General features: G+C 38.3%; 1 protein-coding gene across 1 annotated transcript; it reads left to right on the forward strand.

Annotated features, from left to right (window-relative positions):
* Nucleotides 1-3,749: 3,749 nt before the first annotated feature.
* DSE (dermatan sulfate epimerase) lies at nt 3,750-26,284 on the forward strand. The gene is made up of 5 exons (XM_010222307.2): nt 3,750-4,214; nt 15,801-16,054; nt 19,609-19,848; nt 21,357-21,564; nt 23,306-26,284. Exons 1-5 carry the CDS (start codon nt 3,799-3,801, stop codon nt 25,068-25,070), a joined length of 2,883 nt encoding a protein of 960 aa, XP_010220609.2. The 5' UTR covers nt 3,750-3,798; the 3' UTR covers nt 25,071-26,284.
* The last annotated feature ends 785 nt before the right edge of the window (nt 26,285-27,069 follow it).

The following is a 27,069-nucleotide window of genomic DNA, read 5'->3' on the forward strand; positions in this document are numbered from 1 at the left end:
AGCCTCCTTTTCATTTTTAACATTGTATCAGATTATTTCCAAACTGACTAAAAAACCCTTCATTTTCAGAAAAGCCTGAATTACTTATTTAAAGTTTTGTTGGAAGATATATTTGATAATGATGTAGTGTAATATGAGAGTAGGAGATTCTTTTAACTTAAAAAAATATATTCTCTTGAATAAAAGTGATCAGAAAGCCCAAGCTCCTATCATTTCCAGTTCTATGCATTGAAAAAACTTTCAGCTGTGGAGAGTTGGGACTTATGTGACTGGTTATCTGTACACGTTTGAGTACACCATAACTATGCAGATAATCTAGTTTCATATGCCTGTTTCAGAATAAAGCTCTCTATTTCTTTAACTTTCAGTATGCAAATAAGCTAACTAAAGAAATATTGAAGTATGGAGGTGTTCAGCATATAAAGCACCTTTGTTACACTTCAGCACTGTTTGGGAAGCGGGGCTGGTATATTTATACCAATGTAATGAGTTTTAAATAGTCGCTAGTAGTAAATGTTGCTGTTTCTGGAAATATTCTCATGTCAAAGGTGTTTTGTTTTTTTTTCCCTTCTGCAGTCTCTTCCACCTGAAAATGTTGAAATGGTTTTATATATATATATATGTATATATATACTTATTTTTATATTTTTATATATCCTTATTAATCAGCTTAGTTTCTAGAAAAACTACTGAAGTGAGAAAGAGTGATTATACCCATTAACTTATGGACAAATTTGGACTAGTAAATTTGGACAGTAAATCAGTAAAGTATGTGGTCAAGTCTGATCTTAGCCAAGGAAACACTTGGGTTTGTGTCTGCTATTTGAAATTGCTGTGGAGGTGGTTTGTCATGGCTGCATTCAGAACCATGTAATTTGTGTTTCCTCACCCTCTGGGTGATTTAGTCACATCAACATCCTGCTTGTTACTTGCTGTAAATTTAATCACACCTTTATTATTGCAAATCCTCATTTTTTTAATTATATATGGAGCTTTGCGATTTTCATTATTACTTTTTGTTGGTCATGCTTTTAAGGATATCACACATGAGAAAACATACAACATCTCTTCACTGAAGGCAGCATGGTCTAAGCAATAGTCATGCCACTGTAGGGCTCCCCTCTGGTGCCTCTTTCAACATGGTTGGTGTGGTGGGAACAAAGTTGAATGCCTTGGTAGATGCCTCCTCCCATCCAGTCACACTGGGCTGAGCCTTGCCTAGTCATGGAAGAGGGCTCACTGTCCACCTTGCTGCCATGGTCTGTTGTCCTTGTCTTGTAGGAAGGGTGATAATGTTAACCAAGGATAAAAAAGAACAAATTTGTAGTTCTGTTTATTTTGTTGATTTATTTGTTTCCTGATGACTTTCTTCCAGACCTAGATTCAGAATCTGCTGAATGACTATCAGTTTGCCAGTTCTGCTAAAAAATGTGGCATGATGGTTACTTCTAATGTACAAAGAAGGGTTTACCTTCTCTATTAAATGTATGCATGCATGATGGAAAAAAAATAGGTGTTATTGAATTTTCAAAATACGTTATGAAATTCAGACAACACTGGAGGTGTTTGCTGACAATGAACTGCTGGGAACATGAGCTTTGCAGAGAGGAGGGTCTAGGAAACCACACTGCATATTCCATAATCTCTGTTCAGAAAGACTCTAATCTTGGGAGCATTAAAACCATCCCTAAATTTACACCTGTGTTAATTCTCATTGATGTGCAGATGTTCTCATAGAAATCAAACCAAGGAAAATAATGCATCTGGGATTATTTCTTCTTTTGTTGTCCAGGAAGCCTCTTACAATGTATGACCATGATTGAGGAGGAAAAAAAAAAAAGTTACTAGAATTTTTTGTCTATTTTTCAGTCTATATATATATGTTTAGTTTCTTTTCTCTTCCCCTGGTTTTAAAGGATTAAGAACATCTTCTTGTAATTAAAAGGAGTTTTTAGAGCTTTTTTCTTAACTGTAAAAAAACCTACATCACATTTCAGACATGATATACTGGTTTGGCTGGTTTTTACCTCCTTTCTTTTAAGATATTCTATTGTTATATTTGTAGATGGGAATATGAGTGAATCTGGGTATGTTTTGATAAATTGCAATGCATGTTTCTATGTGTGTGGTGAGAAAATATTTAGATATAGTGTAAGTATTACCAAATAAAGCACTTGAAGTTCTGTGTAATGTGTCATGTAATGACTGGTGTGTATTCAAAAAAGGGCAAAACTTATTTTAAAATGCATTAGAATACTATGGAAATGTCATCTTGCATTACTGTATGTTAAAGCAATTTTACTATCCACGGTAATGTACTTAGGCATGCACTTTTAGGGTACAGTATTATTTTTAGCCTAAGCAAGAATTCACAGGAAAAAAGATACACTTTACATCCAAAAATACTTGCTTCTAAATTGATTTTTAGAATACCCAAATACAAATGACCAGAGGGTCTGTGTAGGCAGCAATAGCTAAGGGATTCAGGCCAACAAGGTGGTCTCATTGTGTGTGTATGGATTAACAACTTTGCTGAACCAGGATGTGGGTCTCTAAGTTAAGTTTTAGCTGCCTGGGTTTCTGTTAGAAAATTTTGGCATCTATATGCAAGGAGCTGTGGGGAGAAGTAAAAGGGTGCTTTGTATTTTAGCTCCTTGCAAGTTTTATTTCTGAGTGCTATGAAACAGGTTTTCCTTGGAAAAAACATTTCATATTTGTTTTGGGGGTTTTCTTTCCTTCTGTCTATTTCTCTTTTTAATAATTGAAAACTACTGTTCATTATTTACATAAAACTGCCTCTCATGGGTCTGTTTTCTGTAACCTTTCCCCTCTGAAGAATTCTAGGAATTTGCTGGCTTTCCTCAGGGGGATCCTGGCCATGTTTTATCTGAGACTTTAGGCTAGATAGTTGGTAATTTTTACAAAGTGAGTTTTATGTTCAAATACTTTCACTTAACCTCTGTATAGATCTGCCATTTAAGCATATTTTGAGAAATCAGGCATATAGGAAAATATGCACTTTAATATAATGTTCAGACTTCCTGGTAGCTGGTAGTAAATCTCCACGTGATAAATGGAAGGCCCTTTAGAAGTATGAAAGCAATATAAAAAACCTAAACACCTTATAAGCCAGATATTTCAACTGTTTTTTCTAGAATTCTGCTTCTCTCTTTCCCTCTCTCTTTCCCTCTCTCTTTCCCTCCTTCTTTTCTTAACTGAGGACGTGTCAGAACCGGAGGCCTTGAGCACAGTATAAAATGACCCCAGTGCAAACCTCCAGCATTCCTTATCCTTTAGTCTCCAGCTGTTAACATCAGCCAATGCAGCACGCAGGCTTGGCCACCGTTAACACAATCGTTGTGGCTCTCACTCCTTCCTTTTCCCCTCCCTCCCCTCTCCATTTGCCAGTACAGTCAGCAGTGTTTCATATTAAGCACAGTTTCAATTATTTTAAATTGGGGAGTCCCAAGTACAAGACCTGTCTGTTTGCACCCCTCATACCATCTACTCGAGAAAAGATGAGGGAGGGAGGTAATTTTTCCAAAGCATATAGGTTTTTCTTTAGGATCAGTTGTTCAGCAGGGATTTTGTCTGAAGGATTAAAAAAAAATTTGAAAGCCGCCGATATGTGTCTACGCAGGATTCTTTAAGCACGATGTGATAGTTCCTTTAAAGCAGCCCTGTTTATGCATATTTTCTTGGAAGTTCTTCTTCTAACTCTCGCTCTTGTATCTATTTGCTCCAGGATATTTCAAAGATGGTTTGGCTCCCACTGAGACTTGGAGATCTGATGCCACAATGAGGACTCACACCCGGGGCGCCCCGAGTGTGTTTTTCATACCCGTGATTTGCCTCTCCTTGGCCTACGGCACCAGAGAGGACCCGGCCGCCATGGTTCCCTTTGTCAACGCCAACTACGACAGCTACCCCATGCTCTACTTCTCCAAGGGGGACGTGGAAGGCCTGCGCCTCAAGGCGGCCACCACCCACCAGCACATCGCGGCCCGTCTCACCGAGGCAGTGCAGACCATGCTCTCGAACCCCCTTGAGTACCTCCCTCCCTGGGACCCAAAGGAATTCAGCGCTCGCTGGAATGAAATCTATGGCAACAATCTCGGGGCCCTGGCAATGTTCTGCTTGCTCTATCCGGAAAATATCGAAGCCATCAGCATGGCCAAGGATTACATGGAGAGGATGGCAGCTCAGCCTAGTTGGTAGATTTTTGTCTTTTTTTTTTTAAGTTGCTATTCATACTGCATAAACTCAGTTTGCAATTGAAAGAGTGAGTGAATGAGTGAAATGCTTAAACGTATTAGCCAGTAGCTATTGTAGTCTAAATAGTTAGGTGAGTTGCTCATACATTCATTTTAATAGTGTCTGACTTATACGCGTTTATGCATTTATGCATTATGCAGTGTATGCATTTATCCTTTTTTAGACCAGCTGTGCCACACAGATTTTCGCCTTCACTGGACCTACCCTGTTGTAAATTAATGGTGCAAGAAGGAGCAGGACACTTTGCATATCACACTAATTCCTGTAAATTCAAAAATAATCATAGAATCATAGGATTGTTAAGGTTGGAAGGGACCTTTAGAGAGCATCTAGTCATAATGATAGCCAATCAGGATTCGCATCTTATTGTGGTGGGCATTGATAAAAATATTTTTCCTTCCTTTTCCAGACTCATAAGGTTTCTTTGGGTATCAATAGAAAGAATTCAGAAAAGGAGACTACATCAAAAACATAAAATTTTGTGTAGGTAAACGTAACACTCTGACTTTTATAAAAATATGACATGCACTACAATTTTCCAATCTAATGAAAAGTGTTCATTTATATTTAGCACAAAGATTAGAACTACTCAGCTTAGTGATAGAGTTTAATTACTAGAAAAAGCTCAACTGACATTGTTTTCTATTTTTTTCTGCTTGCTTGCTCCAAACACTATCTTTTAAAACACTTTAAGAATTGTTTCATCAGTTAAGTGTTTCATGACTTCTCTAACATCTGTCTATCCAAGCCTCATTTTAGGCTCAAAACTCATTTTCTGTCCAGTTCTTCAACATCTCCTTTATCACATTATGTACTTTATCACCGGGACATGATAAAGAGAACTGACCATCAAAAATACATAGCTTTACTGCAATTGTTTGAGCGACTGGCATTTGATAACCACCTCCTGGATTTATTTTACCTTCTGAATTAGAATTGTCATATACAAGACCCTCTGTCCTCATTGTGCCACCCATTTTCTGTAGGGTCAAAAGTTAAATTTTTTTGTCCTGAAATACCTTGAACTATTTTCTAATTGTAGCAAACAACTTTCCTCTGCACGTATGTAGGAAATTGTGCACTGCTGGAGTTGCAAGGTTTTCAAGCTGCAGTTTAAGTGAATGTGGAACCTGAAAATTAGCCTTATGTCTAAAATAGCCTGGTCACACGTGGTCATTCAGTAAACGACCTCTAAAGACCTTTTTTCAGTCTTGCTAAGACTCTGTCTTATGTTCTTTACAGTTATGTTATGGCCTGAAGAGCCATACAATTGGGTCTAGGAACTAGGAGCTCCGTCAGAGCTCCTTCTCTTCACCTGCAGCTGCTGTCCTTGAAGTCCATGGTGTCAGCAGCTCACCAGAAGTTCAAATCAGCTTGCAAGCCAGGACAGGGGAAGAATTTAGCTATTCAACCTGTATTCATTGCTTTATCAGATATTTAGTTACCTTCTCTGGAGAAAGAACAAACTAGTAGTGTCCTATAATTAGTGTCCAGTTATGGACAGTCATTAAAAATATGCTGGATTGAGTTAATGTGACTTGTGATTCATTTGATGGGCATGATTTAAAAGGCATCAGCAGTGTGGGGTTCCCCCTAGGATCTAAGAGTTAAATGTCAAAGAAATATAGAAACTAGAACTAAACAAATAGTGGGAGAGAGAAGGGACACACTTGGACATGCTTCTTGCACACACACAGGAGTGGACACATGAAGCAAGCAATTCTGTGAGTAGTGAGGTTACTCATTTCTAGCTGACATTCTCACTTTCCTGTGTCTGCTCACTGTTACAATGACCTCATTCCATTTCTGTATCTCCTGTGAATCCTGCCCTGGAATAATTTTTGTTCCTTGGTTCCTTAGCATAATGCTCGCCTTTGTCCCAGCTAACCAGCTGCTGATCAGAACAGAGCAGATATCCTATTTCTGCTCGGCTTTGATAATGTTTACCCCTAAAGCATACTGTTCTTTTAAAGCAAGTATCTTGTGTTACTTCAATCAGAGATAAGCCATCCTTTTTTACCATCTGTCCTTCTTGAGGTAGCCATGTCATTCAGCTAACAATCCAGCTTTAATTGAGGTTTTCCGCTTCACAGAGAAAGAACGTATAGTGAGGTTAGGAGGGAAATACAGATGGAGGGAATCGGAAACATAAGGAATATTGCTGTCTTCTGTGCAGCCCCCAAGCACACACAGCAGCTTTGCAAATGCCACAACAAAATCTTGAACTTGACTGCCTTTTTTTTTTTCCTTCCCAAGGAACTCATGACTGAAAAAGTTATACATGTGGGGTTTACAATTTGCTTTTCCATCACTGATGACAGCAATATATGTCCTTCTCCTCCATCAGTATCTTTCTGCAAAGTTGTACCAATGTAGCATTTCTGAGGCATGTACTGCTCTGTCCAGCTTTGCTAAAACAGGTGAATATGTTCAGAAGCTAATGGAGCAGACAAACAGACAACATGGTTAAGTAAATCTGTTTTTCTTAAGAAAGTCAACTAAAAAGTATCAACAAAACATGTTGCTGCACACATTTCTCCACTTAAAATAAGACTAGAAGAATAAATGTGACAAATACAAGACGTTGCATAATCACTACTGCTGGGCATTTAGATCTTATGGAGATAACTGCTATAAGACTGCATGAACAGAGTATCATAGTAATGGAATTATTGAAGAGCAATAATCATACTTATTTATGGCCTTGAGAAAAATACTGTGGGCAATTAACAATGTCAAGCTTATTAAATAATTGAGTGTAACTACAGAGGAAGGAGTGGTATTGATGCTACGAACACTTAGAGCACCAAACGCTAAGAGAGCATTCTGTCTAGACTCTCTATGTCATCAGTAAAGAAGATGTGTTCAGAAAAGTATCAGTAAGATGTCTAGTCTGGAGGACCTTTTTTTTTTTTTCCCCAAAACTTGTATAATGTAGGTGCCTACCCTGCCCTCTAAATTGCCCTAAAAGTGCCTTTTTATACTAGAGGATTCCATCAACACACATTAAAAAGTTAAATCTGGCCATCATGTATGGTTCCTTGTTGGCAGCTTGGTTCTTTGGTAGTATAAACTGGCTTTCATTTACTTCTGCTGAAATGGTATTGATTCTAAAATAACTCTATAACTTTAAAAATACCAAGTTGGCTGGGTTTACATTAATATTTTTAAAGATCTTAAATTAAATTTAAGCCTTACAACAAAGCAAAAGTGCATATTGGTAGTGTGTGAAGTACTTAGATAAATTCAGTCTCAAGTGTGCCTGGGTTTTGTCCCAGCATGTGTGGAGACTAGCTTTTAATTTTCATCCTTACGTTGGTGAGAATCTCCGATAGCCCAAATATATTTCAGTATATCAGGCTATAATTATGGTAAAGTCTGGTAATACATATGTGGATATGGAATATAATCAAACACTTATGTCTCCTCTCCTCTATTACAACAGTAATTTTCTATTGCATGATAAAGTAAACCCTTAACTCAGTTCCCATTCATGTAGGTTGGCAGAGGTTGAGCTGTTTGTCATAACAACGAATGCTGAGAGGCATGTTACTCATAACAGAGCATCAGTAATTGCTATATCCTGGAGTGGGTTTATATTTTAAAATAAACAAAGGGTCAATGGCTAATAGCTAACTGTAACAATCATTAAAAATAATATGGGAACAGATAATGCTTTGGAGTTTAGCAAGACCAGGGAAACATAATACGCTAATATTCCAATAAAAATAGACATGCTTTTGCTATTTCTGTATGCAAAAATTAAAGACCAGTGTTAAATAATTTGACTGGTTTTCCTGGGACTCAGTATCTAAAAGGTTTCTAAAATCTTTGGGAAAGTTTGTCCTTATATTTAAGCCACATCATTTTATTTTACAGAAAACAGGGATGCAGATTAGTTTTCTGGCATTTTATCTATCACTTGCCTCTAGAACACTCCCTAACAAAAGTGCGTTTTTGGCTGAGGGGATCTGTACTAATGATTCTTTCCATATGCTGCCTAAGCCTGTTCCAGAACCGACTGAAATGATGTAATTAGAGGCACACATCATGTAGAAATAAGAGTCTAGTCAGATTTTATGTTTTGGGCAAAGAGACGAGGCCCTTTTTACTAAGGCTGTCTTATAAACAAATAACAAATAAGTTCACATAATTTTCAGCCTTTTTTTTTACAGTGGGAGAGATTTCCCTAGTTAGGATTTCCAAAGAGCGGTGCCAGATTTCAGATTTTTTTTCCTGTTGTTGTCACATGTAACTCATGCATCAGTTTTAAATACGAACACTTTACTACTGTAGAGTGAGGAGTAGGATCTGATGGTCAGCTTTACTTCACGGGCTTCACAGGGGAGAGAATTGTTGTCAAGTATGTGCAAACATGCCAAGAAAACAGCAGTGAGTAAGTAGAAAATAACCCAAGCCTTGGGCATAACAAATCTGTGACCCTCTTGGTATTTCATATTAACCAGCAATCCTAATCCTTCCACTAGGTTTTGTGTATTAGATGTATCAGTACATACTACATGGCTGTTGCTGTCATGGCCAGAAAGCTCTCAGTGCTTATAGAGTTATGAGGTTATGAGGTATAAATAATTGTTTGCATAAATGTATGAATAGAATAAATTCACGTGTGTGAAGTTGAAATAGAGCAAGTCTCTGTGCTGATACCACAAGTTTAGAGTATCCTTTTGCCTCACAACAATCAACCATCAGTCACATTCAGACAATACTTGGTAGTGATTTATAGGAGTGTGCTATAGCAGCTAGTGCAAAGGAAGCTTCAGGGAGATGCTGAGATAGGCTTCCTGGGGGGAAGAAGAAAAAGAAAAGTGAGGGTAGGAGGATGAATTTGGTATCTGGAATGTATATTATTTTAGTAACTGAAATATCAAACCCTCATGTTGTTTTTATCTTTTTCATATGTAGCATTTAAAAATAGAAATTGTGCACCGCTATTTGAAATTAAAATGGCTAGTTGAAGGATGAAGAGTTTATTTTATGCTTTCTTTTTTTAACATGTAGTTCCAGATTAATTTTCTAGGAGACGAACTGATCCTGAAGTACCATATAAATACAGTGAACTCACTTTGTGGTGTGCCTGGTATAAACATTTGCAATAAGGAGAACTAGTCAGTTGAAATAACAATATAAATAAATTTCCATCTGCTTTATATGACAAACTACCAAAGCAAGTTTGGTTCTTACTTTTGATGTAACAACACAGAAGGATCATGAGGATACTAAGTAGGAGCCCAGTTGGAAAAGGGCTGTTCTTGTGATCAAAAATAAAAATGATAGAAAAGGATATGAAAGAAGTTTTAGAATGATGAATATAGGTCTATGGGAAAAAAGAAAAAAAAAAAAGAGAGAGAGAGAGAATAAGAAGTAGTTGTAAGGTTCCAAAAAAGGAGCGAAATTTTAGTTGCCCCCCTCCACCTAAGCTGTACAGCCCTGCTTTTATAATAGGCTCTTAAGCTTTCAAAAAAAAAATCTCACTTCCTTTCCAGTAGGAATTTAGCCCTTTACATTTAAACATGACTTTCCCCATCTTCCTGTGAACTGAGTTGAAATGAACATCAAGAGTGTGTCTGGGTGACTTGCTGAGACACTGATTGTGTCTCAGCAAATGGACAGGAGCAAGTTTGTTATGTTTCACCTCAGACACCCGGAAATATAAATCATCTTTTTTTTTCCAAGGACTTTTTTAATTTTTAAAATTTTTGCAGCAGTTATTGCAAATGACCAACCGCTTAGGCTATGCAGACCATGTGGCTTTTCTTTTGGCAGTCAGCCCATAAAATTGCTGGAAAGGTGAAAGCTGAGAGATTGTTTTGGATCAAGCAGAATTTTTCAAGAATTTTTCTGTTTTCTCTCCAAAACAAAAAATGGAAGATACTGTTCCATTGGACTCATATGAGCATGTGAAAATATTTTGTTTTGGAGACGTTGTAAGAAAAATGCGAGAAATCAACTCTAGATCAAAAAAATACATGTTGGTGGTCTTATTCTCACCAGTGTGCACACTTCCCTTTGAGATATGCATTCCTCCTGCACACAAGAGAGTATTTCCTTCTGCTTTCCCAGGACTGTGCGACAGCAATAGTATTTCTGGAGTGCTGGGACACTGCTATGGTCAGCGGTAAGCCCGTGCAATTCTACAGTTAATTCAGAATCAGGATATGTCCAGCGACATGCCATGTTTGTATCCGCATTTGGCATTTTGCATGCATTCAACTCAACCATGCTGTTAGTTAGCTGCCATATGGAAGCTGGAAAGTATCTAAATGCGCTAAAAGTATGTTCTTTAACAAAGTTTCCCCTGTAAGCCTTCAGAATAGAGCTTTCATTTGTTCCTTTTGAAATGAGAGTTTCAGGACTGAGTGCTGGCATGCTGCATCTCAACGCTAGCTTAATCTGCCCCCAGCCTCCAGTTTATTCTGTGTTAGTTATTTGTCATGGGAAACCTTAGAGTGTTAAGCTTCGTGATGGAGATTACACGTGTAATACATGTGTCACGAAATGCTTCATGTTTCATTTTACAGTCAGTGACGACATATGTCTTATTGACATAGACTCTGGAAATCAGATATCAAGCTGCCCAAGGGGGTATTCTGTTTCTCAGGTTAGATGTAATTTCCTGTTTACTTCAATGTGTATTTAAAAATTGAATGCAAAGCTGAGAAAAGGCAATTCTAAATATCCCATAAACTATGAGCCAGAAATTCACTGAAGGGAGAGTATGATTTAAATCCTGCCTTAAACGGGGCAGATAGATAGTGATTATTTCTCCTCCTCTTGCTATTATTCCTTTAAGAAATGCTAGCACTGTTATTGTATTCTAGTGTCAGAAGAAAAGCAGCTCTTAGAGAAAAATAAGGGAAAACTATGTAAAACTTTCTACTGAAAGAATAGTAATGTTCTCAAGAAAGACATTGAGGTGATCTTACGACAAATATATACGTTTGTGTGTGTGTGTATATATAACATATATACTGCTGTTTCAAGGGGAGAGACTATTGATCTTTCTATCTTTCTTCCTATCTTAACATATGTATAGTGCATATACATTTATTTACTAATTTACACTTACATATTTATTTAAAGCATGCAATCCTATTAAAGTGTTTAGGAAAGGCAGCTATTTCAAAAGTGCTAAAAGATATTTTAAAAATCACAAAACCGTACATGCATCCCTACAGATGATGATAAAAATCCTATTAAAGTGTTTAAAAGTGGTATGTGCACAGAATTTTGGACAAAGCAGTACATTTGTTACATCATATACTGATGAGTGAAGAACTGATTCCCAACATATTCCCCATTTGGATTCATCATTTACTAGAAAGTGGTAAATCTAAAACGGACACCATTTTTCACCATGATAAAATTCTCCAAACATTTAAGAAAACCATATTATTCACAAAGGTTTATTTCTTCACAATTTATTCATGGAGGATTTATACCAAACTCTCACTTACTAAAATAAAGTAACAAAAAATGTTTTATGTAGCAAAAACTAAGAAAACTCAAAGAACCTCTCAGGCATGTATTTGTTCTCAGTACTTTTCCAGACATCAGTTCTTGATGCAAAATGATACAAGTAGTTTTGGATGTTTATGGAGTTCACTCATCAGGCAGCACATCCACTCTTCCTCAATCTCTCTTAAAAAAACATTTCAAGTTTCCAAATAAGCTCCTTTTCTAAATATAGCTATAGGTATATAAAGTGTAAGTGAAGTGCAGTTTTTTGTGTTTTTTTTTTTTTCGTCATCAACTATAGGGATGAATGTACGATTTTGTGATTTCTTAAAATGTATACTTTAGCTCTTTTGAAAAGGTGCTTATGCTAAAATTGCTTGTTCTTTTAAGGAGCTAGAAGAGTGGATGTGCTGCCTGATGAGTGAACAAATCAAACTATGTATAGATTTTTGATTAAGACTGATGTCTGAAGTCTCTAACCTCGTGGATTCTTTTCTGTAACATGTGGTACATTTAGAAGAGAATAGAGATTATGCAGCGTTGAGATAAAACTAGTTACATGCACTCTTCAAATGCAGTTAATCGCTAAGTTGAAGTACATAGTATCTGATGTTCAGTTTTACTCTCAAAAAGATAAGAAAATTGCTGTGATCCATCGCAAATCTTTGGTATGTTTTTACTCATCTTTAACTGCATAAATACATACTGACTTTCTTTAATATTTCAATACAATAGAGTAAATGGGTAGCCCTGGAAACTGTTTCTCCCCAGCTCCAATGCAGGGCAGATCTATGGTGCCACACAGTCTCATGGTTTCCCAGCCAGGCTCTTTACTTAAGCAGACACTGGCAATCCATTTGAAAAATGAGCACATAATTTTGATGGGGAAAAAAAAAAAAAAAAAGCATTTAATGCTTTTGCCACTTGACTATTCTTCTTCTGGGTCATTTTACACACTGTTCACTGGACATTGCTTAGATCCTTTGAAATTGTAGTAATGGAGGTGCAATGATTTATATCCGTTAAAGAGTTGTTACTTTTGAGGGAATTTCATTTTAAGTGCAGCTGTTGGTTAGATTTTCTGTATACTCACAAAACGGTGGTGCTTTAAATCCTCATCGTTATTTTTTTTGTACTTGTGTGTATTTCTGCTGTGAAACTGCATGTAAGACTTAGCGTAATTGTAATTTGAGGGAAGTAATTACCAAATTACATCGTATAACCTGGGGCAGGTAACTCTGGGCAGAGTGTAGGCTTAGGAAGCCTAAGCTCTTTTACACTGAATGTATTTTCTGCTGAAAAAGTAAATTTAAGTGAAGTCATAATCAGTCAATTTAGTGCTTTTGGATTAGAGAAATGTTTTCCATTCTATTAGAAATGATAGACAAAGAGATTTATATAATATCTTCCACTGTTGGGTTTTATGTAGAATTTCATAGAAAAACAAATGTGAAGCTAGCTTAACATTTTAACATCTTAACAATGAAATCAATCCAATGTCATATCCCATTTCAGTTGAAGCAAGGTAAGAACCATCAAATAATTTTTAAGCCATTCCAGTTAGCAACTTGTAAGGTTGCTATAAGGATACTTAACTCTGAATTAAGCATTTTAAATTAACTCAAATACAGTCATTGCTGTCTTTTTTAAAAATGTATAATGTAGCCTCAAGTACATTTTAGCTGTGCGCCAGACTAAGTGACACAGTCCTCTAAAGTGATGTTCCCTGTACCCATCTGAGCTGAATTTGAGTTCTGAACGTTCAAAAATTTAGTGGAAAGTAAAATAAAAATAAAGTTTATGATACAGTAGTTCAAAAGTATGTTCATGTTTCAAGGGCTTGCTGACAGTCACGAAAATGCCAGGGATTTCCATACAGCAGAGTAGGTTATAATTTTATTTTTATGAATGTTTATGACTAATAACATGTTAAGAGCTTCTTCAATGATAATAAAATCAGAAAAAGCAAAAAGAGTTGCAGAGACTGACCTAAGATTGATAAATATCCAGTTAAATTAGTTTTGAATATTTGTGGTGTCGTGATGCCTAAAGAATAGCAAGAGTTTCCTGCCTAATTTACTTAGGTTTTCTTCACATTTATCTGGAATTTTTTGCCATTGTCAAATGGAAATAATGAGCTTCCATGTAAAGTATGTCAGTGTTTGGCTTACAAGTCTGTGTTTTTTTTCTCCCACAACAGTTAACCAAAATATGAATAAGCGGTTTTTCTGTACCCATCCAGAAGCCTTAACTGATAAATTTAAAGGTTGGATGGAAAAATATAACAGAGAAATGTTTGTAACAGAGGCTCCAGAGAATGTAATGTGGATTTGGCGATCAATAACAAATTTATAGAACTTTTTCTCCCAAAACTTTAACAATTATTTTTTATTCCACCTTAGTCTTTATTTTTAATCATTCCTTTTCCCATTAATGTCTGCCATTGACCAATAAATAAACAAAGTGGTGCAAGGAAAATAATCTAGTCAGTAAAAACCCTGGTTCAACAAAAGGTCACATCTTGCTGCACAAGTAAATGCTATATTCACTCATGTATTTAGCTTAAAATTGATGAGAACGAGTGGAAATGAATACATAATTTCATTCAGCAGAAGGCTGAATCTAAGCTGAGAGAAGGTAAATGCTTCCAACTATTGGAAATGCAGCTAACCAGAAAGGCTACAGCAGCTTTCCTTACATACCAGTGTGACACGCCAAGTTCATTTGAGTTCTTGTACTGTTGTTAGACGTGCTGACATAAAAACTAAATGTCATTTTTCTCATTCATATATCTTATATTTTACCACAGTTGCAGTGCACTAAGCTGATTCATAGTTTCTAAGTGATTCATTGACAAATTTTCAATGCAAGTAGATGACCCCACTGCAGATGAGGATTTCTTTTTAACTCTTGCTTTCCTGGTATTTTTTTCCTCATTTGTTTCTTTACTCTGCTGCTTAAACAAACCTAAGATGAAATCATATTTATAGAATCACAGAGTAGTAGAGGTTGGAAGTTGCATATCTCCAGGGGTACTACACGGTTTTCTCTGATTGCTAGAGGTCACTATGTCATCCCAACAACTTAAAATTAATTTCTATAATGAAAATGTGTGGCAAAGTGCCTGAAGAGTTACTCACTGAATTAATAAAGAGACTAAACATGAAAACAATTTAATTTATTCTATGAAATTGAGTTTTTTCAGTATATATTCCTTCACATTTTCTTTTCTATAGAACTATGGCCTGAGTATGCTCTCAGCGGTGCAAAATTAAAAGCTCTGATACTCAATATTCTCTTGGTTTAAAGAAATATTTGTTCTGTGCTACCTGCCCCACTCAGTAGGACTTTTCTTGTTATAAATTCACTATTTTGCTAAGCTCATCTTAATCTTCTGATACAAACAGCTAGTTCTTAGAAAATAATTTTGAGTAGCAGCCTTTTATCTCTTTTTATGGTAATGCTGTTTTTAATTCTATTAAGTATGCAAATTTGAACTGTACTTATGAAAATAAATTTTCTCGTTTCCACTTCTATCCTTGAATTCATTTGTGAAATTAAGAAACACCATTGGAAACTATTTTATTAAACTTTCTTTGAGGAAAATTTATGATAGACACCACTCAGGATGTTATTGTCAAATTAAGGTCCTCTGGAAAAAGAATGTTATAATTTTTTGGAGGCTTATAAATTATGAATTATTACTTTCTCACAAAAATGTTTTTAATCTTGCTTTAGATAAATAGATTCCTTTTTTCATATTTATTTCTCCCAGTAAAACCTAGAATATCACAAGCACTGTTTTAGTATTTAAAGACTTAGCCTAATGAAACTATTGAGCTTGGAAAGTTAAAAGTTTCCGTGCTTGGGAAAGAATAAAATTGTCTCCCAGACTTAAGTAGCTCACTCCTGTGTTAAAATTCAGGATGAGTTGTCTAATGTCAGAGACATTGTTATACACAAAACGTACTGACAGGACAAGAGATGAGAGAGAGAAAGAAAGAAAGAAAAGTGGAGCTCAATTAACTGACATCTTTCTTTATCGACAGGCTAGTGAAGGATGCCCCGTGGGATGAGGTTCCTCTTGCCCACTCCTTAGTTGGCTTTGCCACTGCTTATGACTTCTTGTACAGCTATCTCAGCAAGACTCAACAGGAGAGATTTCTTGAGGTGATTGCCAACGCCTCTGGGTACATGTATGAAACATCGTACAGACGTGGATGGGGTTTCCAGTACCTCCACAACCACCAGCCAACCAACTGCGTGGCCCTGCTGGCTGGGAGCCTGATTCTGATGAACCAAGGTAGGTGCTGATCAGGTTTTTCTAAAGTGCGATTTTGGAAATGACTGATTCAGACTTTATGCAATAAAGCTCAGGAGATGATACAAATGATTTTTTTTCTATGCTTTCTGCATTAGGATATAATCCTGTGCTGCATCAGCATTTGAAGCAGCCATCTGTAAAGGTGTTCTGCTTTGTGTGAAGCAAGCACAGCTGCATTGGTCTAAGCGCCTGTGCTGCTTAGAAAAACATGGTCTACTGAGTAGAGTAAAAGTTTGTGGACAGTCATAAAAAGTATAGATAAAATATAGATAAAATAGAAAACAGATACAGATAAAATAAAGTAATATTTCTTTCCCCAGACTTGTTTTTTTCTGAGAAAAATGCAACTTCAGTAACACCTGAGCAATTTTTTAATTAATACTGATATTTTAAATGAAAATAGGCTCCAACTTCCAGATTGTATGTTTCCAACTGAAAATCCAATTGTTTTCATTTAGAGCAACTTTATTTAAAAAATAAAAAAAAAAATAAAAATAGTAGGAAGATGATAGTCAAAGGTACCCATTGTGGTTTTTCATTCACAAGAAGAAAAAAGTGGTGGAGTGTTTGGACTTGTATTCAGAAGCCCTATGGTGGCCAGCTTTGTCAGTGCGGTGAGGAAGTGTTAAGTTAGCTGTAGGTACCAGTAGCGCTACCTGCTCCCATTGCTCAAGCCTTCCCGATCGTAGCGCTCTCTTCAGCCAGAGTTGTCTGTTTAACTTGGACATTGCAATTTTTTTCTCTCCTTTAACTGAGCACAATTTGGCAGGCTTGACTAGTGGGAAGTTGGATTTGCTTATTGATCTACTGAACATAAATGCAGTAACTGGGCAACAGAACAAAACACTCATAGTAGTAGGTCTGAATGTCCTCCGAGTCTGGCATATGCACTTCGTTCAGCAGGCACTATTTCACCAAACGGTAGGATGTGATATAAGCTAAGCTGGATATGGTGGAAATCAGGCCATTTACATCTGTGCCCATAAATTTTGACTTGAGTCGACACTAGGTAGCCATAAAAAGTGTGAGCTAGTTGTTCTCTGCTTAGTCCTACCTGTCTTGCCAGTGAGAGGCAAGAAGAGAAATTAAGAAAAGGCACACAGCCTAGACTTAGCCGATGTGGATCCGTGTGCTTCCTTCAATACACACATACTTCTGCAATACATAAATGCATTGCTGATATTCTGGTGCTTCTGCTTGTTGTTTGGTAAAGGCAAACATGCCCTTAGAAGCCTTCCCAACTCTTGAGTTGTGCAGACAGACCTTATCAAGATAAGGAGATCTCTGAACGGCTTTTCTATAGTAGGTCTAAACTTAATCTAGTTGGAAGAGCCGGAAAAAGCAGAAAAAGCAGAGTTGCTGAATGCTTTCTTTGCTTGGTGTTTACCAAGGGCAGCCCTTTAGAGTCCCAGGCCCTAAGGACAAGAAAAGAAACCTGGAGAGAGGAAGACTTGCCCTGGGTAGAGGAAGATTGGGTCAGAGAGCACCTAAGGAAACTCGATACCCACAAATCCATGGGCCCTGATGGGATGCACCCCAGAGTGCTGCATGAGCTGGTGAATGTCATAGCTAAGCTGCTCTCCATCATCTTTGAAAGATCCTGGAGAGTGGGGGAGGTCTGGAAGAAGGCCAATGTCACGCCAGTCTTCAAAAAAGGCAAGAAGGAGGATGCAGGCAACTACAGGCCAGTGAGCCTCACCTCTGTCCCCAGAAAAGTGATGGAATGGCTCATACTGGCAGTTGTCTCTGGGCACGTGGAGGACAGGAAGGTGCTCAAGAGTAATCAGCATGGATTCACCAAGGGGAAATCATGCTTGACTCACCTGATAGCCTTGTATGATGGAATGACCAGCTGGATAAATGAGGGGAGAGCGGTGGATGTCGTCTATCTTAACTTCACCAAGGCTTTTGACACCGTCCCTCACAACATCCTCCTGGGCAAGCTCCGGAAGCGAGGGATAGATGAGTGGACAGTGAGGTGGAATAGGAACTGGATGGATGGCAGAGCTCAAAAGGCGGTGCTCAGCGGTGCAGAGTCTAGTTGGAGGCCTGTAGCTAGTGGTGTCCCCCAGGGGTCAGTCCTCAGTCCAGTTCAGTTCAATCTATTCATCTATGACCTGGATGAAGGCACAGAGTGCTGATGATACCAAACTGGGAGGAGTAGCTGATACCCCAGAGTGCTGTGCTGCCATCCAGAGGGACCTGGACAGACTGGACAACTAGGCAGCGAAAAGCCTCATGAAATTCAACAAGGCCAAGTGCAAGGTCCTGCACCTGGGAGAAATAACCCCAGACACCAGTACAGGCTGCGGACTGACCTTCTGGAGAGCAGCTCTGCAGAAAAAGTCCTGGGCGTCATGGTGGAAAAACAAGTTGACCATGAGGCAGCAGTGTGCCCTTGTGGCCAAGGCGGCCAATGGGATCCTGGGGTGCGTTAAGAAGAGCGTCTCCAGCAGGTTGAGGGAGGTGATCCTGCCCCTCTACTCGGCCCTGGTCAGGCCGCATCTGGAGTACTGTGTTCAGTTCTGAGTTCCACAGCACAAGACAGATGTGGAGCTCCTGGAGAGAGTCCAGCGCAAGGCCACAAGGATGATCAGAGGCCTGGAACATCTGCCCTATGAGGAGAGGCTGAGGGAGCTGGGCCTGTTCAGCCTGGAGAAGAGAAGGCTGAGAGGGGACCTGATCAGTGTCTATAAGTACCTCGAGGGAGCCAGTGAGGAGGATGGTGCTGGCCTCTTTTCAGTGGTGGCCACCAACAGAACTAGAGGAAATGGCCACAAACTGAAGCATCAAAAGTTCCACAGGAACTTAAGGAAAAATTTCTTAACAGTGAGGGTGACAGAGCACTGGAACAGGCTGCCCAGAGAGGTTGTGGAGTCTCCTTCTCTGGAGATCTTCAAAACCCGCTTGGACGCAGCCTGTGCCACGTGCTCTAAGTGACCGTGCGTGTGCAGGGGGTTGGGCTAGATGACCTCTAGACGTCCCTTCCAACCTTAAGCATTCTATGATTCTATGAAGATAACCCTTTTGATCGTACAACACTTTGAACAAGACATATCTGTTTACTTCAGTTGAAATGTGAACATTTTGTATTTTTATACTGAGGGCCTCTACAACATGCTGGTGAAAAGCAACTGATTAGAATACTTGCATTATTGGAGCCCTCTAGTGGGGACTGTAAACTCAACAAGTTTGCAATAAATAGTGCTGCTTTAATTTGTAATGCAATATACAATTTTGGTGTGGCTCTTGCCTTCCTGCACCATCTGAATATATTATGGAAATTTTCCTTTTAAAACAGAAGGTATAATTCCAGTCTTTGCGCAGCTAACCTTGCTCTTTAAATATACCACTTTATTTTTCACTCTAGATCTGCAGAGTCATTGCAGGAATAGCTGTAGTTTAGAGCCCAGATAGCCACCCTTGTGGATTCCTGGCTGTAAAGGATCATCACATCTGTAGGAGTACAGATTATGTAATTCATACTCTATGCTGGTATAAGATGACGATTTGTCATTATCATTTTCTTTCAGGTTACCTTCAGGAAGCCTATTTGTGGACCAAGCAAGTACTGGCAATCATGGAGAAGTCAGTAGTCCTACTCCAGGAGGTTACAGATGGCTCCCTCTATGAAGGGGTGGCTTATGGCAGCTACACAACCAGATCTCTGTTTCAGTACATGTTTTTTGTCCAAAGGCACTTTGATATCAATCACTTCAGCCACCCTTGGCTGAAACAGCACTTTGCATTCATGTACAGGACTGTCCTGCCAGGTAGGTCATTTGGATCAATGAAGATATAATTTCTAAAGCAGCATTAAATTTCGTACTTAGAGTAGATCATTTTTCAATAATCTTTCACTTGTATTTTGCTGTGCTGTCATCATCCTTCAAAACAGTGTTATCCTTGTTTATCACTTTTTAGTAAACATCAGTGGTACTTAAGCTCTGGCTTTTAGAACCAGTCGAAAGATGGAAACATTGTTTGGGAGAAAAGTCAATGCCTCAAAATATGATTTCATTTTTCTAACTTTGAAAAAATGTATTTCTGAGGTTTTCTGTTTGAAAAATAATCTTATTTGGGGTTCTTAATTATCTTTTTCTTTTCACAAAAATAATCACGAGAACAACTTTTGGTGAAAGGAAAAGCAAATGATGAAGCCAGTAAAAGTATCCACAAAGTAAAGTTTTACATGATCCACCATTTTCCACAAAACATTGAAATTTATATTTATAATAATTTTATTAAAAATATTTTTAATATAGAAGATGTGATTGACTTGGTTGACAGATTTGTCAGTACAAGCCAAGGATGCAGGAACTAGTCTTTTTGGTTAATATGAGAGTCAAACAAAAATATCAGGAACTGCTAATGGGACTGTTTTGCACACGTTTTATTATTTCTATACTCATACTGTGTCACTCTGAGACACTCTCCTGTGTCTCTCAATGTATTTTAGCATCTCTGATTTGGAGTTCTAGTTATTGCTGAAATACGAACACATGAAATACAAATATGAAAATAATTACAAGCTAATAAATATAGACAACCTTTTCTATCTTTGAGAAAAGATTTAGCTTCAGAATTTAGCTCCCAAGTTTTGGATTATGGTTTTATATTGAGTATTTTAAGGTCAATTAATTAGGAACTTATTTTTTCTAAACTGCTGTTTACAAAGATAAATGATAATTTTACTGGATATTAAAAACTGCAGTTCAGCATAAGCAGAGTATTTCTGGCAGTTTTTGACAGCTGATTTGTAAAAAAAAAAAAAAAAAAAAAATTTAGTCACATATCCAAGGGGTGATGAGCACAGCATTGACGTGCCAGTGCAGACGTGTAAGGAATTGCACTGAATCCATGTGATACTTCAGGCATCTCCTGGGGAAAGAGCAGATATGCAAAATACGAACATATTTTAACTGTTTCAGGGCTGAAGCAGATTTTTTTTTCTTGAGGAAACCTCTGTGCTGTACCCTTAAGAGTTTGAATTGACATAGGAAAAGTGAGAGTTGAGCGAGGAAAGGAAGTGGATGGGACATTTCCATTTTCGTAGCCTGTTAGCCCATAGCTGAAAAAGAAAGGTGAGTATTCAAGTTAGCAACTGCAGAGCGAAATAACTCCTGTGTAAGCCGTTTATGGTTCATTTAAGAGGAAGCCTCTAAACATCTCAAAAGGCTATGTCTGTGTCTGTCTGCACTGCTTCATCCTTGTGCTCTACAAACATATCTGTGTGCGTGTATTTTGTTCTTCCTTACATGCCTTTTGACTTTTCCCCAAGGATTCCAGAGAACAGTGGCCATCGCAGATTCCAACTACAACTGGTTCTACGGGCCGGAGAGCCAGCTGGTGTTTCTTGACAAGTTCGTCATGCGCAACGGCAGCGGGAACTGGCTGGCAGAGCAGATCAGAAGGAACCGCGTGGTGGAAGGTCCAGGGACCCCGTCCAAGGGGCAGAGGTGGTGCACTCTCCACACTGAGTTTCTCTGGTACGAAAGGGAATGAGTAGGCTTCAAAGAAACATGACTGCTGCTTGCTATTAGTGATAAGCTGTTGCTTTTAGATACGTATTAAACTGCGGAAGCAGGATTGTGCGGGTCATTTGCAACCCAGAGGGTCTTGAAGCTCAGGCAATATAAGACCTTCTTGACTTTACATAGATATACTGGTGTGTTGCTACAGATTATACCTTGGTCTTATCCTGGGAAATATTTTTTAATTTGCCATTTCTGTTTAGAATAAAAGTGATGTTGTCAAATGACTCAATCCTGTTTTTCCATACAACTCACACCTGTCCTAACTCATATGATAAGTCAGTCTACTAAAGACAAGAAATGAACAGATCAGAGGCTTTAAATAAACATATAAATCCCCTTAGTCAGTAGAGAGAGCAGATACATTTCCAAGGAGTTAATGTGGTTCCATTTCTCTCTCTTTTTAGAAAAATATTATTGAGCGCATGTCATTTATATTCATGATATGCACATTAAAAATGTGTATTTACTGGGCTCCAAGCACCCTTCAGCTTGTTATCTACAAATTACAGAATCTTCTTCTACATTCCTTCATTTTCTTCTCTTAGTGTCTCCATGGGAATCTTGGAAATATATGCTAAGAACTTTTTTCTAGATGCCAAAGGGGAAAGGGAATAATATTTTTAAGATTTGAGGCAAAACAAAACAAAACAAAACAAAAGCTTTGAGCAGCTGCTTTTCCCCTGCACCACAGGGACATGTATTGGAGTCTGCTTCTAAGGAGTTCTCCATCAAGGACTGCTATCAGGCTTCTAGTACTGGTCAGAATTACCTAAACGTGTATTCAGGACACGAGCTTTCCTTGCTTAGGGCCTGGCTGAGGCTCTTAGTTAGTTGCAGAGAATAATTCTGATGAGGAACCATGTGGCAGAAATATTAATCTTATTGATAGTTTTGTTTATTTTAACTGCTTAAAAATGATGCCAGAGGGATGGGGATTTTTTGTTTTTCTTTTTTTTTCTTTTTTTTTGATTTCTTTTTGCTTTAACTCTTGTAAAAGAAACAAAAGCGGTAAGCATCTTAATCTTTTCAGTAATTAAGATTTCTTTTTAAACCAAATGTTTTGCACCTTATAATTTATATAAGAAAGCCAGAGAAAGCCATATAAATTTTTCAGTCTAGTTGGAGAAGGAAAGTGACATACTAAGTGCTATAAATTATAAAGATTTATCCTTTAAAATATCTTTTCATGAACTTCTAGCTAATTTCTAATTCTATTTGAAGACTACAGACTTCCTATAATCATCAGTTTTGAGGAAAGTTGCAGATATGTTACTTGCTTCTCTCGGTTAAGTAGTCTTCATCTACAGCCTGGTGCTAATGCACTTTTTTCAAAGGATTTGTATTACAGTCAGCAGCTTTATGAAATGTGCCAAAGCATGGCTTATTTCACAGAAATAAATGATACTTTTAGCTTTGGACTACAGAGGGATTGATCACTTTAAGTGTGGAGTAGAGGCATTCTGCTATTATTCTGTAAAAATCATATATTAATTTGACTCATGTAAACATTTTTGAGGATTAGCATGCTAAATATTCTAATGACTGTGATTAGTTCACTCAGCAAACATATGCATTGGCTTTATATTATTAAGTGGCTCCTTAATGCATTGATTCATATTTTGAGTTTTGTATGGATACTGGTAGTGGAATTGACCACTTGATTCCAAAGCTGTCTTCCTTTTCTGCTTGGCAGGTATGATGCGAGTTTGCACTCCGTTCCTCCGCCGGACTATGGGGTTCCAAAGCTGCATTATTTTGAGGACTGGGGAGTGGTGACCTACGGGAGTGCGTTGCCAGCTGAAATCAACAGGCCTTTCCTTTCCTTCAAGTCAGGAAAGCTGGGAGGACGTGCAATATATGATATTGTTCATAAGAACAAGTATAAAGAGTGGATCAAGGGATGGAGGAACTTTAATGCTGGCCATGAACACCCAGACCAGAACTCCTTTACTTTTGCTCCCAATGGTGTACCTTTCATAACAGAAGCTCTATATGGGCCCAAATATACTTTTTTTAACAATGTGCTGATGTTTTCCCCTGCTGTGTCCAAGAGCTGCTTCTCCCCATGGGAAGGGCAGATCACAGAGGACTGTTCCTCTAAGTGGCTGAAATACAAGCATGATTTGGCTGGTGATTGCCAGGGACGAGTGGTTGCAGCAGTGGAGAGAAGTGGGGTGGTTTTTATCAGGGGCGAAGGAGTGGGTGCTTACAATCCAAAGCTCAAGCTGAGAAAACTGCAAAGAAACCTTGTGCTTCTCCACCCCCAGCTTCTGCTGCTGGTAGACCAAATCCATCTGGACGATGATAGCCCCTTGGAGGCAGCGACCAGTTTCTTCCACAATGTGGATGTGCCTTTTGAAGAGACAGTGGTAGATGAGGTCCACGGAGCTTTCATTAGGCACCGTGATGGGATATATAAGATGTACTGGATGGATGACACTGGTCACAGTGAGAAAGCTATCATTGCCTCAAGGATGTATCCCCGGGGTTACCCCTACAACGGAACGAACTATGTGAATGTGACCACCCTCCTGAGGCACCCATTCACGAGAGCCATTTACATTTTCATCGGGCCTTCCGTGGATGTGCAGAGCTTCACGGTCCACGGGGATTCTCAGCAACTGGACATTTTCGTCACCACCAGTGAGCATGCCTATGCAGTTTACCTGTGGACTGTGGAGGATGGACCACGTGCTGCCTTGGCCCAGGTTATTGCAGACCGCCAGAAAATTATCTTTGACCGAGCCTCTGCCATTAGGACCTCTACAGTGCCAGAAGTGAAAGATTACGTAGGGATTGTGGAGAGGAACCTGCAGCATTTTAAGCCTGTTTTCCAGCAGCTTGAGAAGCAGATCTTGTCACGTGTACGAAACACGGCCAGCTTTAGGAAGACTGCTGAGCGCCTACTGAGATTTTCAGATAAGAGGCAGACAGAGGAGGCCATTGACAGAATATTTGCAATCTCACAGAGGCAGCAGCAGCAGCAGCGTGGCAGAGCAAAGAAAAATAGAAAGGTGGCCAAAGGCTACAAATTTGTTGATGCTGTTCCTGACATTTTTGCACAAATTGAGGTAAACGAAAGAAAAGTGCGGCAAAAGGCACAGACTCAAGCCCAAAAAGAGTTGCCTATAGATGAAGATGAGGAAATGAAAGATCTCTTGGATTTTGCAGATATCACTTATGTGAAGCACAAAACTGGTGTGTCAATCAAAGGCCGATCAGGGCTGGCACAGATGGTGACAACTGCTCGAAGCAGTGCCCCATCAATATCAGCTTCTTACACTCGCCTCTTTCTAATTCTCAACATCGCTATTTTTTTTGTTATGTTGGCAATGCAGCTCACCTATTTTCAGAAGGCCAAGAGACTGCATGGTCAAAGATGTCTGTATGCAATACTTTTGGTAGACAGCTGTATATTATTGTGGCTGTATTCTTCCTGTTCCCAGTCACAATGTTAGCAGAAGACCTCTACTAGTCGACCAGTTTATGGTCATATATAACTATGCAAAAGCATTAACCCTAATAGGGCCAAAGTTAATGTTCTTTTTCTGAAACATTCCAATAAACAGCTGGGATAAGATCGATTTCAGACCAGAAGGGATGGAGGAATAGGAAAAGCAATAAATTTCTGAGAAAATTAAGTGCTTAATAAGTACTCCTCCTTGTATTTTGAGTCGGGCCTCACATCCGAGGGAATGATATGCTTCGTTCATCAGAGTTTAGTAATGTAAAGTTGTAATTATTTTTTTATGAGATTAGCCCTCTTTTAAGAGATTTGTTTCAAAGGGCTATGTTATTTTATACAGAATTGGGTTCGTGTCAGTGAGTTTTCATTTCAGGCTGCTATGGGTGTTCTCTTAAGACAAGGACATTCAAACACAAGTATGCAAGGCAGACCTTAGCAGTAGATTTCATTTCTCTCTGCCAAACCAAAGAGTACTTCAGTTTGAGACACTCCTGTACAAGTATTTCAGATCCTTATGTCATGTCATCACTTTTATACAATCTCACAGGAGGCAAAAGGGCTAACTTGAAGTATAAGGGAATACAATTCTCAGGAAAAAAAAAAAGAAAACAAAAAAAAAAAAAGAAAAAAGAAATTTTATCTTTCAGCCAAGTGAAGACTGTAGAATAATGAATGCTGTAGGGTCTGTTCTTGATTTTACAGGTTAAGATCTCACAAAGATTTTCTATACTTCGGAGTACATCTTACTAGGAAATGTCCTACATCACTGCCCTTCCATGCAATTGCAAAAATGCAAAAAAAAACACAAAGCAATCCTGTGGTAACCTTAGAAATTGCAATATGGAAAAAGAGGTATTAAGAAACTATTTAATTTTTTTTTCTGTTCACATTGCTGGAAACAGAGGACAGTTAAAACTGTGTGAACAGTTTGTTCTCTATAAAGCACAAGCAAGTGTTCTGCAAGTTGTTAGTGGCCCATGGGTCAATTATTTGGGAATTACTGGTAAATGGAATCATGTGGTTTATGAAAGAAATGGGTTTGATATTTCCATATATATTCTCCCTCAATTCATCAAATTGTTTTTTAAAAAATTATGGCTATTCAAGAAAATGGAAGCTCTATGGAAATAGTGCATATCTGTTTTTCTTTACAGAAAAAGAAAATTCTTTCATTACATTTGCTAAATAAAAACATTATAGATATTGTCTCTGCTGAAAAGTTTTTCTATGACTAAAGAAATCCCTAATAATTATAGACATAGTGTTCAATAGAACTCTGTTCAAATCATAAAACTCTGTTTCCTGTATGGTATTGTTATCTATCTGCTGTGTTATTGTTAATCTTTGATAGGCTACCTATCACTGGAGAGTTCCATTTTTCCTGCCTGTGATACCTGTTTCTGCACAGTGATGACAGAATGTATGCAAAAATGGCTGTTGGGTTATGTTCAATTTCAAAGATGGTGTTAGCTGTTCTATTACTAGGTGATACTATGAATGGTTGTTTCAGTGAAACACTGAAAAATCAAGATACATGTGTTGCTGATGGAGCTTAGTTGTGCTGACTGATACATCCCTCCCTTGGCAACAAGTGCCAATATCTTTTTCAAGGAAAATGCAGGAACTTGTGATGCCTTATTAGCAAATAAGCTGTGCATGCATCAGTCAGATTCAGACAGAAAGACACTTACAAATAGTGCACCATCTTCTGTCTTTCATTTCCACATCCTCATGGGGACATAAAACTTTCAAGCAATCTGGTGGCTCTGAGCCTTTATTCAGCCAGAGCTTTTGCTTTGCTTCATGCCCATGCACATTTGCCCACATTTATCAGTCTGCCATTGCTTTCTTGAATAGACAGCTCTAGAACGCCATCCCCCAGAAAGCTTTGGAGAAACACCTCCATTTCTTGACCTGCTGTGGCCAAGACACGCCGTCTAAATTCTAGATGCTGCCTGTTCTCAGAGCCCCTTCATCTGGCAGAAAGGGCA

Source organism: Tinamus guttatus, unplaced genomic scaffold (genome assembly GCF_059628265.1).
Source record: "Tinamus guttatus ecotype Peru unplaced genomic scaffold, ASM5962826v1 Tinamus_guttatus_pri_ptg000010l, whole genome shotgun sequence".
Lineage (NCBI taxonomy): Eukaryota > Metazoa > Chordata > Aves > Tinamiformes > Tinamidae > Tinamus > Tinamus guttatus.

Bases quoted from the DNA above. Each gene is read 5' to 3' on its own strand.
- DSE (XM_010222307.2), top strand. From the start codon at position 3,799: ATGAGGACTCACACCCGGGGCGCCCCGAGTGTGTTTTTCATACCCGTG. The intron at 4,215-15,800 runs GTAGATTTTTGT...CTTTATCGACAG, and splicing joins ATGGCAGCTCAGCCTAGTTG to GCTAGTGAAGGATGCCCCGT. The intron at 16,055-19,608 runs GTAGGTGCTGAT...ATTTTCTTTCAG, and splicing joins CCTGATTCTGATGAACCAAG to GTTACCTTCAGGAAGCCTAT.